The sequence below is a fragment of the Cnephaeus nilssonii genome (genome assembly GCF_951640355.1).
Source record: "Cnephaeus nilssonii genome assembly, chromosome: 13".
Taxonomy (NCBI): Eukaryota; Metazoa; Chordata; class Mammalia; order Chiroptera; family Vespertilionidae; genus Cnephaeus; species Cnephaeus nilssonii.
Genome location: NC_137084.1, coordinates 19,931,703 through 19,958,137, shown reverse-complemented (window position 1 = coordinate 19,958,137; position 26,435 = coordinate 19,931,703). Strand labels below are relative to the sequence as shown.

The following is a 26,435-nucleotide window of genomic DNA, read 5'->3' as shown; positions in this document are numbered from 1 at the left end:
ACTTCTTGGTGTTCTGCTGAGAAACTTGGACTCCCTTCTCTGCGGTCACACAACTGTCACACACCAGGCAGTCACTCAGAAACATCTTAACATTGGCCAGCTATGGAATTCTTCCTTCTCCTGAGCAGGACTCCAGATGTTGACTGCAACATTCTCTTGGTCATAAGTTTTTATTTTTTAACACATTCCTTCCTTGTGCAGTGCTCACACTTCATATGGAGTGTGCTGCCTCAAGTGACCTGGAGGAAGCACAGGGAGAGCAGTCACCGCTGGTTGCCCATGGCACTGCTGGCACTATCCTTTCTTCCTTGTGCAGTGTTTAGGGAGGAGAAGTGGCCGCAGTGCCCGAGGTCAAATTCCAGGAGGCCGGCAGCACTGTGGGGATCGTGCCAGCAGCGCTGATCCGTTGGTGCCTGGCCTGTCCTCTGGAGATTGTACCTGCAGGTCTACTAAGGGAGCCAGTGCCCAGTTCCACCCTGTCTCTGCCACCGATTGATTGGAGTCTGAGAACCGGGAGGAGGGACCAAAAGGTCTGGCTTCCAGCCGCTCACCAGTTGCCACTGTCATTTATTGATCTGAGCCTGAGGGACCCCATTTCTTGTTTAGCCATCCTCTGGTCAATCGGAGCCTGAGGTCCTGGAGGATGTACTGGTCATTTGGTCGTCCATGTCTTCATGGCCATGGGCTTTATATATATATATATATATATATATATATATATATATATATAGCTTATTTTACAAAGAAGCTGTCCTCATGGCCCCACATTTAAGGGCAAATTTTCTGTCTATGCTGCTCAGCACCAACCCAGCTTTAAAACTACTTGTCATGTGTCCCCTTCATACCACCCCAAGGTAAGTTGCATACACAATCCGGCATTCTTCAAAGTGAAGAATGTGTCCCCTTCATACCACCCTCACTTTTGCTTTGTAAAAGAAATGCAAATTGACCATACCTCCATGACGCCCACCAGCCAATCAGGAGTGAACATGCAAAGTAACCCAACAAAATGGCGGGTTAATTTGCATATGCAGTCACAGAGCAAAGGCAAAGGCTCTGCCAGATAGAAGACTGAAGACTGAAGACTGAATACTGAAGGCTCCACTGAAGGCTGAAGGCTGAAGGCTTGACTCCGCTGTGGCTAGAGCCACACCTGAAGGCTGAAGGCTTGGCTCTGCTGAAGGGTGAAGGCTTGGCTCCACTGAGGCCGGAGCCAAGCCTGAAGGCTGAAAGTTTGGCTAGGCTGCGGCCAAAGCCAAGCCTGAAGGCTGAAGGCTTGGCTCTACTGCAGTCTGAGGTCTTGAGTGCCGGAGGAAAATGAGTGCCAGCCGCCAGGAGAAGGAAGGCCTATTGCACGAATCTTTGCACAAAGGGCCTCTAAATATATATATATATATAATTTAAAGAGATTTTATAGGGAAAAGAGAACACACTGCATGTGAAAGTGACTTGTGACTGCTACATGTAGTGGAACTACAGATTATTGTTTTAAATGCCCAAGTCTAGTGCACTAGGTCATGTGGTAACAAGGAAGGACTAGAGGTCAGGAGTGTGTCTACCTTTGGGTGTAGTTCAGCCACTCAGTGAAGATACCGGGAAAATTACTTTAGCATGCTATGTTTTTATTTCCCATTTCAAAAATGCAGTTAAATACATGCACTTGTAAAAATAGATATAAAGAGGATTGTAGAAGTGCGTGTTAGAGAATTGGCTCAATATTGCAGGTGGAGTCTAGTTATTATCTGCCTAAGCTTCATTTAATGATTAAATTAACATCAATAAGAGCCAGGGAAGTGAAGAATTCATTAATGCTTCAGTGGTGTTGGGGAATTCCTACAAGCTGGAGAATGAAGATCAGGGTTAGGGAGAAATGAAACTGCAAGAATCCACCACCTATAATACATGTGAAATGTCTGCTAGGAAGGAGACAAGGGGGTCTACAAGGGGGAGGATCAGCCTAGAGTCAACACACAAGTTGGAGGAAATCCAACTCAGGCCTATTATTGATCAGAGCTAGATTACCCAGAGTTTGGCATGTTGACCCTTGATTCCATTCTGATTTTTGCTAAGCATTTTGCTAGTTTGAGGCAGTAAGGAGAGATACTGGGGATAGGAAGGAACAGAGTTTCTGATGCTTGGAAGAGCAGAGGGTCTTAACAAAAATATGGCACACTATTGTGATGTCTTGCAATGTGTCCCATCCCATCTTCCCAAAATACCAGGCACGTGCAACTGTCATTTTTCAGGTGTGAAGAGGAACTCTCAAACTCAAAGATAAAATGAAAACCAGGAATGACTAAAGAATTGGCAAGGAAAACAGAGGCATCAGAGTCAACCTGTGGCTGAATTCACACCTGCTGAAGGAGAAATAGAACAAAGAGAAGACTATCAAGTATTTCCTGTTACATGTATATGAAAGAATCACTTAGAGATTTTGGAAATTAAATAATGGAACTTCAGTAAAAAAATCTCAGTAGACAGATGAGTAGCAAAGTGGACACTATTGACAGATAATTAGAAAGCTGGATGATCTAGCAGATCATAACACAAAATGAAGACCAGATGGGATATACGAAAGAAAAGACAAGAGAACTGAACAACACTGACAAGTTTGAATAGCCACCTAAATGGCATTCTAGAGAGTGAGAACAGTACAAATGGAGTGGTAACAGTAATTTAAAAGGAGGAAAAGGCAGACTTAGCAGAAGAAGCAGAAATTTTTCCAAAAGTGAAGAATGTCTTAAGATTGAAAGAACGCACTTCAGACTGAGTGTGTAAAGAACTCATTAGACATATTACTGTGCAATTTCAGAGCACCAGAGATGAAGACAAATTCTTACAAGTTCCAGAGAGAGGGAAGAGATGGGTTATGGTCAGAAGACTAAGAATCACGCTGACTTCAGACTTCTCACCAGCAGCTCCAGGTATCTAGTAAACAAAGAAGCAATATCAAAGTTCCAGGTCTTCAGCCTACAAACATACAGGAAGGCAAAACTCTGGGAATAAAGTACAGCATAGGGAATATAGTCAACAATGTTGTATTAACTATATTTGGTATCAGATGGGTACTAGACTGATCAGAGCAGTAACTTTGTAAATTATATAAATGTCTATACACTATGTTGTTCACCTGAAACTAATATAATATTGTATGCCAAATGTAATTGAAAAATTAAGAATAAAGAAAATTTACTAACAAAATAAGTGTTAAATACATTAGAAATTATGGCAACACAACATTTAATTAGAACGACAATTTTTTAAAAAATTTTGGACATACAATAACTCGGGAAGTTTAATACACAGAGAGTTTCTCTTTCTATCTTTTAAAATGAAGCATAAAATTTACAAACACACAGATCATAAGTTACAGTTCCATGGCATTGAAACAAGCTTACACTCATGGACCTTAGATCCTTTAAAAAAAACAGAACAATACTATTGTTACAGAAAACTGGAGAAGAACCAAGCAATACTTAGAGAGATGGAGTTACATTTATTACGCGCCGGTCCAGAGGAAAATGTCTCTCAAATTCTGGGCCCCAACATGGAGGAACTTTCCCTATTTATATGTTTTACCTTCTTTGTATCCCAAATATGGGGTGTTTCTGGCCCCCTTTGCAAGTTCTTAAAGAGCCCCTATGTGCTAGGGCCTTGAGACCTCAACCAAAGGCTTGGCCTGGTGCCAGCGCTGATAATTTTGTCCGGGGAAGGTTTAATGGCCTCTCTGAATTGGGAGTAGTCTTATTTTCCTTATTATTTAAGCAAGCAAGCATTTATAAAAGCCAAATAGCAGGGTTAAAATTTCAAACAGCAGTTTTTATATAAGATGGATGCTTCACTATTACTTCTGATAGCAGTTCACAAATGTTAACTCATTTTATTTTATTTTTTTTTAATTTCTTTATTGATGAAGGTATCACATATTTGTCCTCGTCCCCCCATTCCCATCCCACACCCCTCCCCACACATGCCCCCACCCCCCTGTTGTCCTTAACCGCTGGTTAGGCTCATATGCCTGCACGCAAGTCCTTTGGTTGGTCTCCCCCTTTACCCCCACCCTTCCCTACCCTCCCCCTGAGGCCCGACAGTCTGATCCATGCCTCCTTGTTTCTGGGTCTGTTCTTGTTCATCAGTCTATGTTGTTCATTATTTCCCCTAGATGAGTGAGATCATGTGCTATTAGAAATACACTTATAAGAACCGAAAATGAGACAAGCAATAATGGTTATGGTGACAGGCAAATGAATCAGTGTGTAGTGAGTTTTTTTCTGGGCCAACAGTTCTTTTGAGACCCAATTTCAATGTCCAACAGTTCCTTATGTGTACATGTCAGCACTGACATTTCAGTTCTGGATGGTGGACAAATGGTGGTAATGCAGGTCCGACTCTGTCCGGTTTGGTCCTGGGCTATCTGCAGTGATGCACAGCTGCTATCATTTTATTTATTTTTTTTATTATTTTTTTTAAAGTACTGACTACTGTGCCAGGCCAGCACGCTTCAGTGTTTTGTTTTGTTTTTGTTTTTTAATATATTTTATTGATTTTTTACAGAGAGGTAGAGAGAGGGATAGAGAGTTAGAAACATCGATGAGAGAGAAACATCGAAGGTACATGCCCCTGACCGGAATCGAACCTAGGACCCTTGAGTCCACAGGCCGACGCTCTATCCACTGAGCCAAACCGGTTTCGGCGTTAACTTATTTTAGCTTAAAAAAAATATAAGAAAGAAAATACCAGAAACTAGTAAGAATGGGTAGCATTATTCACCCTACCTGCAGATGAGGAAACTGAAACACAAAGACTAGATAACTGGACAAAGACAAACAACTAGTAAATGGATCCAACCCTGGGACACAACCAGATTCCCAAACTTGGAGAACCAGCTCTCTGAATATGCCACCCAAAGAGAACGATTGAATGCCTCTGTATCCTACACCAGCTTACAGAAGCTCTCCACCTCCCCGTCCTCCACCCCCAGCTCTTCAAAGAGCAAGGTCCACATTAAGAGCTTCAGCTTAATGATTTCTGGAGAAAATTTACCAAAACACGCTTTGCAGGTCTGAGCTGTGCATGCAAGGATAAAGGGGATTTTATATTCTGAAAAAGTCTGCTGCTCTCATTTGTTCTGGGGACCAGTCTGCGTGGAGTTCACCTTCCAGGTGAGAACTCATCTCACTGGAAAAAAAACCCCACTGCTTTGTGACCCCCCCCCCTTCTCCCTTTCTCCTACAACAAATGACCTTGGTGGTTTTAGAGGGCAACTGTTGAGCTTATTTAGTGATACTTGGACCATAGGAAAGGGAATCTATTCCCGCCGAGAGACAACGTTTCTGCACCTACTATGTACACAGCAGATGTAAGGTGGAAAAGTTCTCAGGAGGACTAAGTCAGTTCTCCATTCTGAACAAACAAATGTTATGAAGGGATTTGGGAAGCTGGTGAGTTAAGGGAGAGGTAATAACATTGGCAAGAAAGGATTCTTGGTCCAAGTAATATTAATTTAGCACCTAGTGTAGAGAGATACTATGCAGACATTATTTTGTTTTTCCTTGGGGAAGCAGTCTAAAGGAGGCAGCTTTTTCCTTGGATAAATGTTAACCAGGAGAGTAAAGTACTCTATTAAAATCAGAGAGAAAATATTCAGACCAGATGTACTGTTCATTTAAATCATGTGTGTGTGTGTGTGTGGGGGGGGTAATTTAAAAGATTTTATCTATAATGCTCTGACCATAAATGGGCTTTTTAAATTTTAAAATTTGTTTAATATATTTGAATATTATTTAAAGCTTAAAAATAAGCTTTTCATCCAGCAGTTCCACTTCAAAAAACTTTATATTAAGAAAATATAAACATGGATATATGTATAATTACAGAATATGTTCAACAGAAAATTATTAACAATAGAGAAAAACAGTTAACAACCCTAATGTCCAACAATAGGAGACTGGTTCAAAATATGTATGGTACATGCATGCAATGAAATAATAAAAATATAATATCTATTATTTATAATAATGAAATATATATTCACTATATGTAGATACTTATTAACATTCATTTTTTAAACATATTTGATGACATGGAATATGTTATTTTAAATTTAAAAACAAGTTACAAAATTGTACATATGTCATGTCTTATTTTTATAAAAAATAAAATAATGTGTAAAAACAAATGGATACATATTCTCAAGTTAATATGTATTCATATTAACTGGATAGTAGAATTTTTCTTTTCCTTATAAAATACTTTTAGTATTTTATTTTCCCTTCTAAAGTTTACTTTCTATATTCTTAAAATTCTCATGTATATTGCATATTGGATATGTATAAGAACAGTTTATATATTATAATAATAATAAAAAACTATGTACTATTTTCTGTTCCACATTTTCTCCTTTTGTTTTAATACTGTCCCTTGTGCATGCCTGTGTGTGTATCAAAGTTCTTATGTTAATGGCTCCTTACAGATGCAATATACTAACAGGTCATAATTTATGTAACCTTATCCCAGTGACAAAAGAGACTGTGTCTTATTTTTTCCTATTTGTTGATGCTGCTTTATAAAACTACTCTTTACAACTCATTTTCCTTGTTTGCGTTGTCCCTTTTGAAAACATTTCCAGTAAGGGGAAGACTGGGTCTAAAGCTCCTTCTTTGTGGACTTTGCCCACTGCCAAGGCTGAAAGCCCACATCAGCTATTTTAGAGCCACTTCAAGTTTCAGAAACGTTGAGGATGAAGGAAATGTTCTCTCTCCTAAGTAAGATGAAGGTTTCATGGGCTTATAACGTGTCAAATCTGTAGACTTGTTCACATTACATGCTTTTAATTATGTCCATTTAAATTACTCAGTGTTTAAGCTGTTTTTAAAAGAGACAACAAAAATCATGATGCCAGCAAAGACTGTCCTCTTCCCAAACTCAGAAGTAGCCTTGGAGGGGATAAAATGGCTGGCAAGCAACTAAGGGTGTGAGACAGAACACATGCACATGGAAACGTCAAGAACACTTAGTTGTGCAAACAATTTCAACCTGCTCAAACAGCAGGTGCCAAAGAGCATATGAGATCTTTGGAACCAGAAATATTTTCCCATTGAAAGCGACCACCACTGGTTCCATCTGTACAAGTCTCTGTAGCTAATCATTTCCACAGGACCTGGCTTCTTAAACGAAGAAAGAAAAAAGGAGAGAGAGAGAGAGAGAGAGAGAGAGAGAGAGAGAGAGAGAAGGAAGGAAGGAAGGAAGGAAGGAAGGAAGGAAGGAAGGAAGGAAGGAAGGAAGGAAAGGAGGGAGGGAGGGAGGGAGGGAGGGAGGGAGGAAGGAAGGAAGGAAGGAAGGAAGGAAGGAAGGAAGGAAGGAAGGAAGGCAGGAAGGAAGGAAGGAAGGGAGGGAGGGAGGGAGAGAGGGAGGAAGGAAGAAATGAAGGGAGGAAGGAAGGAAGGAAGGGGAGAAGAAAAGAAATAAGGAGAGAGGAGAACATCCTGGCCAGAGTTCTGGGTAGCCAGAGTGCTCAGCACTAAAGGGCTGAGTACATCAAATAATCTTTTCTCTGCTTCCTTCAGAGAATGATGATAATCATGACACACAAATACTATTCTGTACCAGACACTTACTAAGAAATTCCCATGGGCTTTTTTACTCACTTGGTACCAGTGCCTAGATTACCTCATTTAATTCTCATAAATTGTCTCACATAAGTGTTGGTATTATTCTCAGGACACGATTCACACTGAAAGCACTCACACTGTGTGCTAGGTTAAAGTCACACCCCATTTCTTAAAAAAAAAACAAAAAACACAACCGCTACAAAAATCCAATGGACTGAGCTGAAATGATATTAATAATAGTAATAAAAATAATGATTTTGAGTTATTATATGCTAGAAACTCTACTGTGCACTTAAAAATGTGTTAACGCATTTAAACATCCCTATGATTTTCTTTTTATTTCTAAACCAATAAGGTGTTCAGTTAGGTTTTTTTAAGACATTTCAGACACCAGTTTGTGAAGATAAAGCCAGTTGGTGAGCAAACATAGAAGGGAGGTAGCCTGGAGCTGAGGAACACCTTTGCTTTTTGGCAGAAATTGCAAATCCATGGCTTTCTGATCAACCTCCCACTTCTCTGTCCTCTCATATTTCTGTTTCTCTGTGTTGAGGAGCTCACGCTCTTAGTGTCTGGGCTGGCACTGCTCCTTCTTCCTGAAGGAAGCACCAGTGAGATGTTTGGGGATTTTCACCTCTCCTCTGTGTTTGCTCTCACCAGTGGGCTTTATCCTCACAAACTGGTTTACTAAATTTCTTACAAAAAAAAAAAAAAACCAACACTAATTAAACACTGATATTGGTATTGGTAGAGGTGGCAATGATGAATTTCTGATGTGTTCTATGCAGAGGAACTTAATTAAGGCACAGAGTTGCAGACATTAAGGCCCCTGCTCAGCTGCTTCAGGAAAACCACTCTCTTGCCCCCGTGGTGTCCAGGGAGGTCTACTAGAATGGTCCCAGGAGTGATGGTGGCCCACAGTTTTCTCACGTGCTGACTGAAGGGTTTCTTGTTGTGGCTCAAAAGCTTTGGAAGCACCTCTTCAGTGGGATAGTATCTGGCATTTTGCAAAGTGTAAGCACTTGGGTACCACCTTTCTTGTCACTACCAACTGCTTTTGTGACAGTAGTAAGAACTTTCTCTTTTTTTGTTTCAATCCAGGATTTAGCTACTGAATACTTCCACTTGTGCATGGCCTTTCTGGAATACATAGCCGACCAGGAATATCTGCCAATTCCTCTGACCAGGATAGGGTTTCCTCTTCTTACTTGTCTTGATCTTGGGGTTACCTTTCTTTTTTTAAATATATTTTTCTTGATTTCAGAGAGGAAAGGAGAGAAAGAGAGATAGAAACATCAGTGAGAGATAATAATTGACTGACTGCCTCCTGCATACCCCCTACTGGGAATCAAGCCTGCAACCGGGGCATGTCCCCCTGACTGGAATCAAACCTGGAACCCCTGAGTCCACAGGCCGATGCCCTATCCGCTGAGCCAAATCAGCTAGGGCAGGGGTTACCCTTCTTAAGCTTGTCACCAGCATCAGCCTTCTTGGCTCCAGGTTTCTTCTCCTTAGTATCTTGCCTTTTAGCTTCTTCACCCACCATCTTGCAGATGGGAAAGAGACAATAATTTTCTAGGTAGAGTCTGTTTTCATTAGGATTAATGAGTAAACCGTGGTACAAAGAGGGTAAGCAACCTTTTGAAGATTACAGAGCTTGCTAGTGGTGACGTTGGGCTAATCATTGACTGCAACCTGATTCCCAAAGACTCACTAGCATGTTTATATAATATGTTTGTTAAAATAAATGTGTATTAAATGAAAATTTAGGGTCGTGTCAGAAAGTGAAGGGAAAACTTTCAGAAAGAGAACCAGGTGCTTTCTGCCAACTTCCTCCTTCCTTGGCGCTACAGAGGACTTCAGTGTGGGTAACACCAATAGAGGGCACTGAAGAAGGTTGTGGGCATTAGCATAGGACCTGCTACTCTTGTTTCTCCCTGGTAGTTCCCTCAGCACTTTTATGGTGTGTCTCCTTCAGAGTAAGGCTAGAAATCTAGAGTGACTCCACTTTCTCTTCCCCCAAGGCAGTTACTTTAGAAGAGGGCAGACTTATCTTACCTGTTACCTTCTAAGATTCAGGTAAAGGTGTGTGGATCTAGTTCCTCTGGGTTCAGCATTTTTACATCCTGGCTGTTTATTGATCCTCCCTCTAGGCTAAAATACCTGCCAAGATGCTCCACTTGCAGGGTCCACAGATGCTGCAGATGCTAGAAAAATCCTTGAGGAAGAGCCTTCCTGAGTCCTTAAAGGTGAGACTGGGACAATCTCAGGGAAACAAGGGTAGCATCTTCTGTGACAGAGTGGGAAAGAGAATGAGCTGTTAATAGGCATCTATTTTTAAAATATATATATTTTTTTTATTTCAGAGAGGAAGGGAGCGGTAGAGAGAAATGAAAACATCAATGATGAGAGTCATTGTCAGCTGCCTCCTGCATGCTCCCTACTGGGGACTGAGCTGGCAACCAGGGCATGTGCCCTGACCTTTAATCAAACCATGACCTCCTGGTTCATAGGTCAACATTGAGCCACACCAGCTGGTCAGGAATTCACTCACGCTACATCTCATTTAGTTCACGTCACCTCTTTGCAAGAGAGATATATTATGGAACCTCTTTGTACTTTCTTTGCCACTTCATGTGAATAAATTAAAAGTTTAAAAAATAAGGTTTGTTCATCCATGTCATAGAATGTTCTGAAGTCATTAAAATTATTTTTATTTATTGGAAAATATGACTAGAATGTATTTATTCAATGGAGAAAACATTTCAATATCACATCTATGTGATTTTTTCCATTATTTTATTAAGGTATTACATGTGTACATATCTTACCATTGCCCCTCCCCACCCCAATCCCATACATGCCCTCACCCCCCAGAGTTTTGAGTCCATTGGTTATGCTTATATGCATGCATACAAGTCCTTCGGTTGATCTCTTATCTCCCCCACCTCTCACTAACCTTTCTGCTGTAATTTGACAGTCTGTACCCATAAATGAGTGAGATCATGTGGTATTTTTCTTTCATTGACTGGCTTATTTCACTTAGCATAATGTTCTCCAATTTCATCCAGGTTGCTGCAAATGGTAATAACTCCTTCTTTTTTATGGCAGCATTGTATTCCATTGTGTAGATGCACCATAGTTTTCTGATCCAGTCATCCGCTGACAGGCACCTAGGCTGTTTCCAAATCTTAGCTATTGTAAATTGTGCTGCTATGAACATAGGGGTGCATATATCCTTTCTGATTGGTGTTTCTAGTTTCTTAGGATATATTCCTAGGGGTGGGATTACTGGGTCAAATGGGAGTTCCATTTTCAGTTTTTTGAGGAAACTCCATACTGTTCTCCACAGTGACTGCACCAGTCTGCATTCCCACCAGCAGTGCACAAGGGATCCTTTTTCTCCGCATCCTCGCCAACACTTGTCGTTTGTTGATTTGTTGATGATAGCCATTCTGACAGGTGTGAGATGGTACCGCATTGTTGTTTTGATTTGCATCTCTCAGATAATTAGTGACTTTGAGCATGTTTTCATGTGTCTCCCATGAAACTGGAAACATCAATCAGAAAGGATATATGCACCCCTATGTTCATAGCAGCACAATTCACCATAGCTAAGATTTGGAAACAGCCTAAGTGCCCATCAGCAGATGAGTGGATTATCTGCTTCCTTCTGTCTTCTTTTGAAAAGATTCTATTTAGGTCTGTTGCCCATTATTTTATTGGATCATTTATCTTCCTTTTATTAAGTTTTATAAGCTGCCTGTAGATGTTGGAGATTAAACCTTTATCAATGATAACATTTGCAAATATGTTCTCCCATACAGTGGGCTTCCTTGTTGTGTTGTTGATGGTTTCTTTTGCTGTAAAAAAGCTTTTTAGCCGAAACCGGTTTGGCTCAGTGGATAGAGCGTCGGTCTGTGGACTGATGGTCCCAGGTTTGATTCTGGTCAAGGGCATGTACATTGGTTTTGGGCACATCCCCAGTAGGGTGTGTGCAAGAGGCAGCTGGTTGATGTTTCTCTCTCATCAATGTTTCTAGCTCTCTGTCCCTCTCCTTTCCTCTTTGTAAAAATCAATAAAATATATATTTTTTTAAAAAAGCTTTTTATTTTGATGTAGTCCCATTTGTTTATTTTCTCTTTAGCTTCCATTGCCCTAGGGGCAGTATCAGTGAAGTTCTTTCGGCATATGTTTGAGATTTTGCTGCCTGTGGATTCCTCTAGTATTTTTATGGTTTCCCATCTTATGTTTAAGTCCTATATCCATTTTGAGTTTATTTTTGTGTATGGTGTAAGTTGGTGATCTAGTTTCATTTTTTTTGCATGTATCTGTCCAATTTTCCCAACACCATTTATTGAAGAGACTGTCTTGACTCCATTGTATGTTCATGCCTCCCTTGTCAAATATTAATTGAGCATAGTGGTTTGGGTCGATATCTGGATTCTCTATTCTATTCCATTGATCTATATGTCTGTTCTTGTGCCAGTACCATGCTGTTTTTAGAACAGTGGCTTTGTAATAAAGCTTGAAATCTGGTATTGAGATCCCTCCTACTTTATTCTTCTTTCTCAGGATTGCTGTGGCTATTCGGCGTCTTTTTTTTATTCCAGATGAATTTTTGGAGAGTTCTTTCTAGGTCTGTGAAATATGCCGTTGGTATTTTAATGGGGAGTGCATTAAATCTATAGATTGCTTTGGGTAGTATGGACATTTTAATGATGTTAATTCTACCAATCCATGAACATGGTATGTTCTTCCATCTGTTTACGTCTTCCTTCATCTCTTTTTTCAGTGTCCTGTAGTTTTCTGCATATAGGTCTTTTACATCCTTGGTTAAGTTTATTCCTAGGTATCTTAATTTTTTTGGTGGGATGGTAAATGGGACTGCTTTTTTAGTTTCTCTTTCTGTAAGTTCACTATTGGTGTATAGAAAGGCCATAGATTTCTTGGTGTTAATTTTGTATCCTGCTACATTGCCAAATTCATTTATTAAGTCCATTAGTTTTTTGATGGAGTCTTTTGGGTTTTTTATGTACAATATCATGTCATCTGCAAATAAGGACAGCTTTACTTCTTCTTTTCCAATTTGGATGCCTTTTATTTCTTCTTCTTATCTAATTGCAATGGCTAATACTTCCAGTACTATGTCAAACAGGAGTGGTGAGAGTGAGCATCCCTGTCTTGTTCCTGTTCTTAGGGGAAATGGTTTTAGTTTTTGCCCATTGAGTATGATGTTAGCTGTGGGTTTATCATATATAGCTTTTATTATGTTGAGGTATGATCATTCTATTCCCACCTTGTTGAGAGTTTTATGTGATTTTTTTAATTTTGCAAAATTTGTTGTGCATGTACATAAATAGTAGGCAATCTATTAAAAGATTTTTTCACCTTTTTAAAAACTGAGATACAATTGACATACATTACATAAAATGTATATTAAATTCTACAATGGGAGAGTTCATGATTTTTATTCATAAATTTATTAGTCTGAAATTTTACAATGTGAATATATTTATAAAGGATACATTTATTGAGGAAAAACACTAAAACTTAAAATTATTTGGCAGAAATACTCATTAGAGACCTTTCCATGATAAAATTCCATGATTTCACAGAAATAAACCTGCCCTGATCAAACAAGTTACTTTACCATTCTTTTCTAATGCAGGGGTGGGAAAAGTAGGTTTACAGTTGTGAGTACGTGAAACAGAGTTCATAAAGCTATTGTAATAATCATAACCTGCATGTTTTTTCCAGATGAACAACCGTAAACCTACTTTTACCAACCCCTGTATATTGACCCTCCCACTTTCTTGTAATGCTGCAGGTTTATGGGACCATCTTCCACATGAACCAGGGAAACCCTTTCAAGCTGAAGGCTCTGGTGGACAAGTGGCCTGATTTTAATACAGTAGTTGTCCGCCCTCAGGAGCAGGTAAGGTGTCAGATAGGGAATGAATGTGTACCTATGTATGTATTTGCTAGGTGTTTATCTGCATTGGCAATGTGGGAGACCTGCGCATATAGAAATGAATCCCAGGAATAGTGAACAGTCCCTGTCCTCAAAAATTCCACAGCCTGGAAGAGAATACAGGTGAATCCACAGAAAAATTACAGCATGGTCTGAAATGTGCAGCAACAGGAGAATTGAATGAGATAATGATTGTCTAACCACTGTGCTGTACACCTGAAACTAATATAAAATAATATTGAACATCAACTCTAATTGAAAAGTAAACTTTAAAAAAGAAGTAACACACGTGGAAAGCTGATTAAAACTATATATGGTACATTTTCTTTTTTAAATATATTTTTATTGATTTCAGAGAATAAGGGAGAGGGAGAGATAGAAACATCAAAGATAAGAGAGAACCATTGATTGACTGCCTCCTGCATGCCCCTCACTGGGGATCAATCACACAACCTAGGCATGTGCCCTGATTAGTAATGGAACCATGACCTCCTGGTTTATAGATCAATGCTCAACCACTGAGCCACACCAGCCGGGCTATATGGTACTTTTTCATACTCATTCATTGTTTTAATTTGTTTTCAAGAAAGGACCCCAAACAGCATTCTGGTGATGCTGAAGACCAAGCACCCTTCATTATTTCTTGCATCTAGTTTATGGGAAGAGAGACACCCAATGGAAGGTTGTGCTAATGTAAGATTATGTTGAGGGCATAGACAAAAGCCTGATCTTTGGTTCAAGATATTAAAGCAACAATCATCAGACTTGACATCTTTATTGTTATGAATCAAACACTTTTAACTCTTAACCTATGGGGAAAAATTATTTCCTATCTTTTAAAAATACCAACCTTGAGAGAACCAAGATGGTGGCATAGGTAAATACCTATACTTGCTGCCTCTTACAAGCACATCAAAATTACAACTACAAGGCAGAACAATTACCACCAAGAACCACGGGGAAAGCTGGTTGAGTGGAAGTTCCACAACTAGAGAGGTGAAGAAAGCACATTGAGACTGGTAAGGGGTGCGGAGGCGTGGGAAGTGCTGGCTCTTTTCATTGGGAGGAAGATACAAGCTCCCGCTTGCTCTGAACTCCAGTTCTGGGCGAGACTCTGGGGGACCCAGACACATATGGGGAGAAACTGGACTGTCTGGTATCAGGACAGGAATGTGAGGGCAGCTTTCTCTCAGAGGTGCGGGACCCAGGGACCTCTCCAGTGCAGGGCTGACTGGCAGCCATTGCTGTTTGCTCCACCCTGGTGATTCCCTGAGACCCCGCCCCACCCAATTTACAACCCCACCCAAGCTGTGCACAGTGGCTTTTGCATATGAATGGCCTGTCCTTTTTCCACCTAAAACATGTCAAACTGCAGTTGGGTCAGAGGGCCCCAGAGCTTCCAAAAGTAGGCCCAAGGCCCAGCAGCAGCAGCCTGCCTTGCTTCACAGCTGGGCCTCGTCTGCATACTTCCAAACCCCATACAAAGAGGAGGAATCTGCAGATATCTCTGTAGTTCCTGCTGGGCAACCCCAGACAGTGGCTGACCTTGCATCTCCTTGGAGATCCAAGAGCCAGTATACCCAGTGGTCAGAGTGAGACCATACTGGATTACAACTCTTCACATCCATAAGAGACACAAGGGGCAGACTCAGTGAGCACCAAAGCCCCACTGAAGCAAGTCCTGCCCCATAAGGGTGTCTCCTGCGCAACAGATCTTCCAGTGTAGACACAGCTGGTCATCACAGCCAAATGGCCTGGAGGTCAATTTTTCCCAGTGATACCAACAGCAATCAAGGGTTAACTACAACAAGACTATGCAAATAGCCCACAAAGGGGTGCACCAAGAGCGTCTACCTCAGGTAACTGGGGAGGCTGAGCCAGTGGGCCATATAGGACACCTACCACAAGGCCACTCTATCAACTCAAGGAGACTTAACAGCTACCCAGTATATAGAAAAATCAAACAAGCAGGGAAGCAGCCAAAATGCAGAGACAAAGAAACAAGTCACAAATGAAAGAAATGGAAGAAAGCAAAATACTGGATATAGAGTTCAAAACCACAGTTATAAGGTTACCCAAGAATCTTCTAGAAACCTCCGAGAGAGAGAAACCAAGATGGCGGCATAGGTTAAACACCTAACCTACAGCCGGGCACAACAATATCAAAAACACAACTAAAAGTCAAAACGGACATCATCCAGAACCACAGGAAAGCTGGCTGACTGAAATGCGCACAATTAGAAGGAAAAAGAAAACCACAAGGAAAATCAGAGAAGCCGTAAAAGCTTGAGGTATGGAGACACGGGCGGAGACACGAGCCCGCGCGTGCGGGGAAGCCGGAGCCGGAGAGGAAGGGGCAGCTGGCCGCCTGGCTGGCGTTCTCTGGCGGGAAGGAGATAAAAGCGCCAGATTGTGCTGAACCCCAGCTCCGGGAAAGACCCGGGGAAGCCATGCTCATACTGGGGAAAGCTGGGCTGTAAGGCAGAGATGCAGAGAGGCGGCGAAGAACAGAGCACCGGAGGCGCACACAGGATTGTGCGCGGAGGATGGGCTGTTGACTGTGCCGCTGAGTCGCCCTGGAGGGAAGGAGACAAAAGCGCCAGACTGAGGTGAGCCCCAATTCTGACTACACAGAAACCCAGTTCCGGGAGAGAATCTGGGAATCCAGATTCATTGGGGGAGAAACTAGACTGTTTGGCAGCGCGCGAAACTCCAGGGCGCTTTTCTCTCAGAGGTGTTTGCTGGGAATACAGAGGGACACTGAGACACAGGAACCTCATAGGGCGGGGCTGACGGGAAGCCAAGGCGGTAGGCTCCGCCCTGTAACTCCGCCCCATCCAAGCTGAACACAGAGGCTTTTACAATTTTGCAAGTCTAGTTGAATGGGGCTGTCTCCTGGCATAGACACAGCTGATCCTCACAGCCAATTGGACTGGAGGTCACATCCTCCCAGTGTACCAACAGCAATCAAGGCTTAACAACACCAAGACTTTGCACTCAGCCCACAAAGGGGGGTATCAAGAGCGACCACCTAGGGAGATTGGGGAAGCTGAGCGATAGGGAGGCAGCCAAAAGGGGAAGACACCGAAACAGGTCACGAATATAAGGGATGCTGTAATTCCTGCTGAGGGGCCTCAGGCAGTAGCTGACCTACACTCCATTGGAGACCCAGAAACGAAGGCATCTAGTGGTCGGTGTGAGATGACATCAGATTTCGACCACTCCCATAAGGGACACATTCAAGAGGCAGACGCAGTGAGCGCCGAAGCCTTGCTGCACCAAGACCCGGCACATAGGCGTGTCTCCCGCACAGCAACTCTTCCTTTATAGACACAGAGGGTCCGCACGACCAATTGGCCTGGAGGACAATTCCTCCCAGTGACACCAACAACAATCAAGACTTAACTATACAAACAAGGACCAAGATGGAGGCATAGGGCAGAAGCCTGATTGCTGCCTACCACAACGGTTTTGAGACTACAACGGGAGAGCGGAGCGGACACCATCCAGAACCACCGGAGGGCTAACTGAGCGGATGCTATACAACTAGAATAAAAGAGAGGGGTACGCGGGATGAAGCTGATGCCGGTGACCCAAAGACCACACTTTAAAAACTACGGCTCAGGCGACACAATGGCGGCCTGGAACGTGCTCGGCGCAGTTCCCCCAGCGGTCTCCGGCTGAGGGGAAGGCTTCACTCGCTGCCGAGCACGGACAGACGAGCCCCTGGGAGACATGGGGCGGGAGACTACGCGCTTGCTGACCTCCGAGTCCTTCAAGAATCTTAACGCCCCGGAAGCGGCCAGGTGCGCACGCTCGGCGACCGGCCACCGCTGCAGACCCAAGGGCCGACGCAGCCACCCCGGACCAGCCCGCCGCCGCGCACCGGGCACACCGGAGCTTTGCCGAGCCCGCCGCCCAACGAGTTCTGCGGTGGCTGCCCTGGAACTCTGAGAAAATGGCCGAAGGAATTGCTGAGAGGGAATTGACCAACAGGAATTGGGATCAAGAAGACGAAACTCCGCAGGGTCCCGGATCCGGGTGAAGCCGCGTGCCCCTGGGTCCGGGTGAGGCTGGGCCCCGGGTCCGGGTGAGGCCACGAGCCCCTGGGTCCGGGCGAGGTCATGCGCCCCTGGAGCCGGGTGAGCCTGGGTCCCGGGTCCGGGTGAGGCCGCGGGCCCCTGGAGCCGGGTGTGCCTGGGCCCTGGGTCCGGGTGAGGCCGCGGGCCCCTGGAGCCGGGTGAGCCTGGGCCCCGGGTCCGGGTGAGGCCACGGGCCCCTGGAGCCGGGTGAGCCTGGGCCCCGGGTCCGGGTGAGGCCGCGGGCCCCTGGAGCCGGGTGAGGCCGCGGGCCCCTGGAGCCGGGTGAGCCTGGGCCCCGGGTCCGGGTGAGGCCGCGGGCCCCTGGAGCCGGGTGAGCCTGGGCCCCGGGTCCGGGTGAGGCCGCGGGCCCCTGGAGCCGGGTGAGCCTGGGCCCCGGGTCCGGGTGAGGCCCCGGGCCCCTGGAGCCGGGTGAGCCTGGGCCCCGGGTCCGGGTGAGGCCGCGGGCCCCTGGAGCCGGGTGAGCCTGGGCCCCGGGTCCGGGTGAGGCCGCGGGCCCCTGGACCCGGGTGAGCCTGGGCCCCGGGTCCGGGTGAGCCTGGGTCCCGGGTCCGGGTGAGGCCGCGGGCCCCTGGATCCGGGTGAGCCTGGGTCCCGGGTCCGGGTGAGGCCGCGGGCCCCTGGATCCGGGTGAGCCTGGGTCCCGGGTCCGGGTGAGGCCGCGGGCCCCTGGATCCGGGTGAGCCTGGGTCCCGGGTCCGGGTGAGGCCGCGGGCCCCTGGATCCGGGTGGGCCTGGGTCCCGGGTCCGGGTGAGGCCGCGGGCCCCTGGATCCGGGTGGGCCTGGGTCCCGGGTCCGGGTGGGGCCGCGGGCCCCTGGATCCGGGTGGGCCTGGGTCCCGGGTCCGGGTGGGGCCGCGGGCCCCTGGATCCGGGTGGGCCTGGGTCCCGGGTCCGGGTGGGGCTGCGGGCCCCTGGATCCGGGTGGGCCTGGGTCCCGGGTCCGGGTGGGGCCGCGGGCCCCTGGATCCGGGTGAGCCTGGGCCCCGGGTCCGGGTGGGGCCGCGGGCCCCTGGATCCGGGTGAGCCTGGGTCCCGGGTCCGGGTGGGGCCGCGGGCCCCTGGATCCGGGTGGGCCTGGCCCCGGGTCCGGGTGGGGCCGCGGGCCCCTGGATCCGGGTGGGCCTGGCCCCGGGTCCGGGGGGGCCGCGGGCCCCTGGATCCGGGTGGGCCTGGCCCCGGGTCCGGGTGAGGCCGTGGGCCCCTGGATCCGGGTGGGCCTGGCCCCGGGTCTGGGTGAGGCCGTGGGTCCCTGGATCCGGGTGAGCCTGGCCCCGGGTCCGGGTGAGGCCGTGGGCCCCTGGATCCGGGTGAGCCTGGCCCCGGGGCCGGGTGAGGCCGTGGGCCCCTGGATCCGGGTGAATCAGTGCCCCTGGGTCCGGCCGAGACCAAACCAGAGGGAGTCGGACCTGCATTACCACCATTCGTCCACCATCCAGAGCTGAGGGGTCAGTGCCGACATGTACTCATAGGGAACTGGTGGACATTGATATTGGGTCTCAAAAGAACTGTTGGTCCAGAAAGAAACTCACTACAGACTGATTCATTTGCCTGTCAGCATAACTATTATTGCTCGTCTCACATTCAATTCTTATAAGTATATCTCTAGTGATACATGATTTCGCTCATCTAGGGGAAATGATGAACAACATAGACTGATGAACAAGAACAGAACCAGAAACAAGGAGGCATCGATCGGACTATCGGGCCTCAGAGGGAGGATAAGGGAGGGTGGGGGGAGGGGGGAGAGATCAACCAAAGGTCTTGTGTGCATGCATATGAGCCTAACCAATGCTTAAGTTCAACAGAGGGTTGGGGCATCCAAGGGGAGGGGTGTGGGATGGGAATGGGGGGATGAGGACAAATATGTAACACCTTAATCAATAAAGAAATTAAAAAAAAAAAAAAAAAAGAAACCTCCGAGAAATTTAGTGAGACCCTCAAGGATATGAAAAAGGACCAATCAGAAATTAAGCATACACTGACTGAAATAAAGAATAATATACAGAGATTCAATAGCAGACTAGAGAATCTCAAGAATCAAGTCAAAGATTTGAAATACAAAGAAGCAAAAAACACCCAACCAGAAAAGAAAAAAGAATCCAAAAATATGAAGATAGTGTAAGGAGCCTCTGGGATAACTTCAAGCGTACCAATATCTGAATTATGGGGGTGCCAAAAGAAGAGAGAGAGCAAGATATTGAAAACCTATTTGAAGAAATAATGACAGAAAATTTCCCCTACCTAGTGAAAGAAATAGACTTATAAGTCCAGGAAGGGCAGAGAACCCCAAATAAGAGGAATCCAAAGAGGACCACTCCAAGACACATCATAATTAAAATGCCACGGGCAAAAGACAAAGAGAGAATATTAAAAGCAGCAAGAGAAAAACAGTTAGTTACCTACAAGGGAGTACCCATACGACTGTCAGCTGATTTCTCAACAGAAACTATGCAGGCCAGAAGGGAGTGGCAAGAAATACACAAAGTGATGAATAGCAAGAACCTACAACCAAGATTACTCTACCCAGCAAAGCTATCATTTAGAATTGAAGGTCAGATAAAGAGCTTCACAGACAGGAAAAAGCTAAAGAAGTTCATCACCCCCAAACCAGTATTATATGAAATCCTGAACGGTATTCTCTAAGGAGAGAAAGAAGGAGGAAAAGGTAAAGATAAAAAATTATGAACAACAAAGTGACAACAAATACATATCTATCAACAAGTGAACTTAAAAATCAAATGAATAAAAAACCTGATGAACAGAACAGACTGTTGAATGTAATAGAATCAGGGACATGGATGACAATTCTCAGGGGAAGGGGTTGTGGGGGGTGTGGGAAGAGATTGGACAAAGAGCTTAAACCTATGGATGAGGTCAGTGCAGGGGGGGGCTGGAGTGGGGTGGGGACAGGATGGAGGGGAGCTGGGGGGGGGGGAGAGGAACATCTGTAATAATCTGAACAATAAAGATTTTAAAAAATAGGGCCAATGAAACAAGAAAAAATAAAAAATAAAAATACCAACCTCGAAACCACACCACTAGTTAACTCACTAGTGCTAACTCACAACTTCTTGTGATACTGTCTTCCCATTGAGAGGCTACATGGTATTGTAACCAACTGCCATCAGTAAAGTCAATAAAACAAGGCATTTAAAAAAACTATATGTAGTAGAGGTTGCAGGGAAAGGAGGAAATTTTACCAAAACTACATGTTAAAGATAAATAAGACTTTTTTATAGAAGGTCAAGGCAGGACTCTTCATCCAAAGCAAACAAAATACCAATTGAGCGGCATAAGGTCTAAAATAACACTGTGAATTAGGGAAATTTAAAAGCAAAAGACATGGTTGGAGTTGTTGGTTACATATTGTGATAATTTTTTTAAATTAATGAAATTAAATAGTTAAAATATTTTATAACTAAAAAATGTATAATTATATTTTAATAATTCAAGTAATAATATAAATATATTAATATTAAACATATTATTACTTGTAAATTTCACCAAATTAAATAATTTGAAAAATAAAGACTTTGAATTATTGATAGAAACCTGAATGAGAAATATCATTTGAGTAACTGTCAAAAATACAATCTTGCCCTAGCTGATTTGGCTCAGTGGTTACAGTCTCGACCCAGAGACTGAAGGGCCGTGGGTTGGATTCCAATCAAGGGTATATACATTGGTTTCAGGCTCAATCCCTGGCCCAAGTTGGGGACTGTGCGGGAGGCAACCCATTGATGTGTCTCTCATACATTGATGTTTTTCTCTCTGTGTCTCTCCCCCTCCTGTCCACTCTCTCTAAAAATCAATGGAGGACTTTCAACAATAAAGATTTTTTTAAAAATCAATGGGGGGGATCCTCAGATGAGAATTGATGAAAAAAGTATTTAAAATAAGGTTTTCCAGCTTTATGAGAGACAATTGACATATAAACTTGTGTATGTTTAAGATGTACAATATATAGATTTCATACACACATATATTGCAAAATGATCACCATCATAGCTTTAGCTGACACTTCTATCAGGTCACATAATTAGTTTCTTTTTTGTGGTGAAAATATTTAAGATTTTCTCTCTTAGCAGCTTTCAATTATATATAACACAGTATTTACTAACTATAATCATCATGCTGTACATTAGATCTTCAGAACTTATTCATCTTATAACTTTCCTTTAGTTTCATCATATATAGGTGGGTATTCTAAGTCTGTTACCTCCATCAAATTTGATAAAGACATGTTCACAGCCCACATGTTCTAAAAATCTTTGGACTAGAGCAAGATTTATTCCTCTGGCTAAAGATTTTGCTTGTAATAAATAACTTTATTTTATTTGGGGCAGGGAGAGAGCAATATTGCATCTTTATTTGGAAAATCATTATTGATGTTTAGAAATATCTGACAATTGCATCTGCCTGTTCCTAAGAATTTGCATAGCATGATACAATGTGATTATTTCCCTATTGTGATTGGTTTTAAAAATCACAAGAAGGAAATACAAAGCATCTTTGGTTTGGGTTTTTTCTTTTTGCTATTGTTTTTTACTGGAACCAGTGGAACTAACACGTTTACTACCAGAGAATAAGTTTGTACAAAAGACATTTTACTAAAAGTCTGACTTTCCTGAGCTTTTTGAAAGAAATGTTAAATTCTAAATTGATCATTTTTGTTTGAAATTTTAAAGTAATAGTTTATTTAGGAATAGTTTATTCAGGATATTTTTTATTGTTAGTTGAATAAGGAAGTTCTTGAGTTGACCTAATAATATAAATCATTCTCTTCAATAAAGGTAATACACCAACAGGAAAACCTAATATTTTAGTACTTTAAAATATCATAGTATAACGGAACACTGACAACCACATATGGCAGTCACAAACTACAATTATTTTCGTTGATTCTACTTTTCCCAACCCAAACAGGAGATGGTAGATGACCTTGATCACTACACCAATACTTACCAAATCTACTCCAAAGACCCCAAGAATTCTCATGAATTCCTTGGCTCACCAGAAGTCATCAACTGGAAACAACATTTGCAGATTCAAAGTAAGGGTACTGGAATGTGTGCCAGTTGCTGGGATTTTCCATGTCTATACCTTTAGAGTCACTTTTCATTTTGAATAACACCCCTACATCCCATATATCTTTACTTCATGCCCCAGACACTTGGCCTGCTATCCATTCTCTCTCTCTCTCTCTCTCTCTCTCTCTCTCTCTCTCTCTCTCTCAGCTGCCACCACCTTCACAGTGAATTAGAACCTGAAAATTGGAATGCATGGGGTTTGCAAAGAAATAATAAGCAATATAACTCCTTACTAGCTAAATACTTATTATTTATTTTCCAGGGTCTGTTAAGGATGATGAGTATAGGAGCAGAACTTCCCCTCTGTCTCATCTGTTTTATCATTCTATTATATTTATAAAGTAGAAATCTAGTGGTTTCTGAACTCATACTACCTAAGATTGAGACCCTATTAAGCCTATTATTAGTTATGTAACCTAGGGTAATTAACAACCTGTCTGTGGATCAGTTTCCTCCTGGCTAAAAATGAGGATTATAATAGTATTTAAAACATAGAGGCTTTGAACGATTAAATGAGATCTTGAATGAGAAGTGCTTGACACCCTCTATGTCTGGTTTTATCATTTGGTTTTCAAACCATCCCGACACAGTGACTTAAAACAGCAATAATTTATTAGCTCACAATTTGGTGGGGGCAGCAATCTATATTTTAAAATATATTTTTGTTGATTTCAGAGAGGCAGAGACATCAATGATGAGAGAGAATCATTGATTGTCTGACTCTTGCATGCCTCCACTGGGGATGGAGCCCGCAACCTGAGCATGTACCCTGACTGAGAATAGAACTGTGACCTCCTGGTTCATAGGTTCAACCACTGAACCACGCCAGTCAGGCATGAGGCAGCAATTTAGATGGGACTCATCTGGGTGATTCTTCGGCTAGACCCCCCTAGATTCATCCATGCGGCTGCTATCCACAGGAGGTTGTCTATGAGCTGGTGGGACTAGTTAGCCACAGACTCAGGCCTGGCTGTTGTTGGCTTTGCTTGTGCTGGCAGAAATGGATTGGGCAATGTATAGAAGTCACAGGGTTTTCAAAAGTAGAGAGAGAGTGCAAGAAAAAGAAAATAAAGAGAGGGCGAGACTCAGTGCACCATCCCTTTTCAAGCTTCTTGCTAAATTACATTTACTATCGTTGCATTGGCTAAAACAAGTTTCATGGTTAAGCCCAGAGTCATATCAGGAGGAAAAATCAGGGTAGTGAGGAAAATACAACCCTCTCAAAACCATTGCAGCAACAACCTACTGCATGCAGCGCATAGGCTTGTTTGAGACATTTTGGTCATCACATTTATACCTCATCACCTTTGATAGTCACGACTGTACTGTGTTGTCCCAATTTTTAATTTAAAAAATGTGGGAGTGATTTAGCCTCGATCCTATAGAGGCCATGTCATGATTGAACATGGGTTTTGAGGACTCTAAACCACAAACTTTCCAGCCCCTAGGCAACATAGAAAGAAAGAGTGATACCTCATACTATTCCTATTTTCTTCATCTAGGTTCACAATCCAACCTGAATGAGGTGATAGAAAATCTTGTAGCTGTTAAACAGAATCAGGTCAAGAGAACACAATGCTTCCTCTATATGATCCATCTGACAGCAAAGAAATTGGTTCCTTCCCTGCTGAATGCAAAGAAGTTATCGCCAAGTGGGGGCACACATGATTCCATGTAAGTCTGACAGCAGCCATTCTGCACTGCTCATATCTCTCAGGAGCCCGTGCATTCATTTCCCGACTTCTGTGAAAAATGGCCTCAAACTGGGGTTGCTTGGAACCACAGAAATTTATTCTCTGAAGTCAAGGTGTCGGCAAGCCATTGTTCTCTTCAAAGCCTCTAGGAGAGAGTCCTTCCTTGCCTCTTCCAGCGTCCGGTGGCTCTAAGCATTCTTTGGCTTGTGGCTGCATCACTCAAGTCTCTGATGTTGTGCTCACATGGCCTTCTCCTCTGTGTGTGTGTGTCTTTTATTCTGTCTGGTATAAGGATTATCTTTGGATTTTAAGGTCCAGGATGATTTCATGTTGAGACCTTTAATTTGTTTACATCTGCAAATACCCTTTTTGAAATAAGGTGATGTTTTCAGGTTCCAGGTGGGAATACGTTTGAGTAGACACACCATTCAGCACACTATACCTCCCAACTTCTCTTCCAGTTTTTGCTTAGACTCCCCATGATCCACTTTCTGCAAAGCACCCAAACTAATCTTTTAAAAAACAAAAATTAGAACACGTCCCTCTCCTCTTAAAAGATCTAGTGTTCCTGTCTCACCTGGAAATAATTCTGAACTCCTTTATGGCCTTACGAGAGCCAGCATTCATTTACCTTTTAGACCTCATCTTCCTTGCTTACTTCCCCAGCAACACTGGTCTTCCTCCCGCTGTTGATCATTGAAGAAGCTTTATTCACATGGCATCGCAAATTCCACCTGAAAGATACCACCAAATATATCAACTCATTTGATTTTCTTGCCCATCCCATGAGATAGACAAGGTAGGAGATATTCTCTGTCTCCTGCCAGAAACCAGGCTCAAGTGAAAAATAATCACTTTTCAGGTCACATGGAAGGTCAAGGCATAACTGGGCCTTGAGTCTCCATCTTCTAGTTCTACATTGTGGGTTCTTTCCAAGACACTTGCTGAAGCCCCTCATACCGTAGCAGAAGCCTTCAGACTTCAGTGTTCTGTGCCTCGGGGGCTGCCTGCACTCCACATCACTGCCCCTCTCTGGACTTGAGCTTCCCCACCGTGGCCAAGGGCCCTCTGCCACCAACATCCTAAGAGTCCATGATTCTCAGCTCTTGTTTTACCTACAGCTCATTAACATGTGCATCAGGGAAACTTGTTTAATTTCTTGGAAATATTTGACTTTTACGTAAAATGAGAATAAGGACACCTACCCTATCTAGCTTGGAGGGTGATGGCCAAATAAAACAATTGCAGCTAATTTTGGTGGAGTGCTTACTATCTGCCAGGTACGGGTTCTGAGTGTTGATATCCATGGGCTCATATAAGCCTTATGATGATTCTAGGAGGGAGGTGTCATTATCATCCCTAGTTATTAGATGACAAAATAAAGGAAATGAGGGATTAAGTAATCAGCCCCAAATCACACAAGTAGTCCATTGATGAACCTAGGCACAGCACAAACCCTTAAATGTACGCCTCATTGCCTCATGACACTGTCTGTGTGGAAACAAATGCAATACTTCACAATATGTATGATGTTTGGGCTGTTCTTCTCCCTTGTTCCCAATAGCAACCAAGAGATGTTTAAACTCTCATCCCTGGATGTCACACATGCTGCCCTGGTGAATAAATTCTGGCATTTCGGGGGCAATGAGAGGAGCCAGAGATTCATCGAGCGCTGTATCCAGACCTTCCCCTCCTTCTGTCTTCTGGGGCCTGAGGGGACCCCTGTGTCCTGGACCATGATGGACCAGACAGGAGAGCTGAGGATGGCAGGCACTGTGCCTGAGTACCGAAGACACCATCTCATCTATCATGTCATCTGTGCCCAGATCCAGGCTCTGGGGAAACTTGGCTTCCCCATGTATTCCCATGTGGATAAAGCCAACCACACCATGCAAAGAATGAGTCTCAAAATCCAGAGTGTCCGTATGCCTTGTGACTGGAACCAGTGGCAATGTGTGCCTCTGTGA

General features: G+C 43.7%; 1 protein-coding gene and 1 pseudogene across 2 annotated transcripts; one reads left to right on the top strand and one right to left on the bottom strand.

Annotated features, from left to right (window-relative positions):
• Window positions 1–5,017: 5,017 nt before the first annotated feature.
• LOC307110072 (glycine N-acyltransferase-like) lies at window positions 5,018–26,435 on the top strand (the record flags this gene model as incomplete). The annotated part of the gene is made up of 6 exons (XM_079789117.1): window positions 5,018–5,162; window positions 9,761–9,856; window positions 13,438–13,545; window positions 22,611–22,737; window positions 24,277–24,448; window positions 26,033–26,435. The coding sequence occupies exons 2-6, from the start codon at window positions 9,779–9,781 to the stop codon at window positions 26,433–26,435; spliced, it is 888 nt and encodes a 295-aa protein (XP_079645243.1). The 5' UTR covers window positions 5,018–5,162; window positions 9,761–9,778.
• LOC307110062 (large ribosomal subunit protein eL6-like) lies at window positions 7,414–9,153 on the bottom strand (annotated as a pseudogene). The gene is made up of 3 exons: window positions 9,066–9,153; window positions 8,341–8,836; window positions 7,414–8,246 (listed from the first exon to the last, which is right to left on the bottom strand). The product of its transcript is annotated as a large ribosomal subunit protein eL6-like (transcript).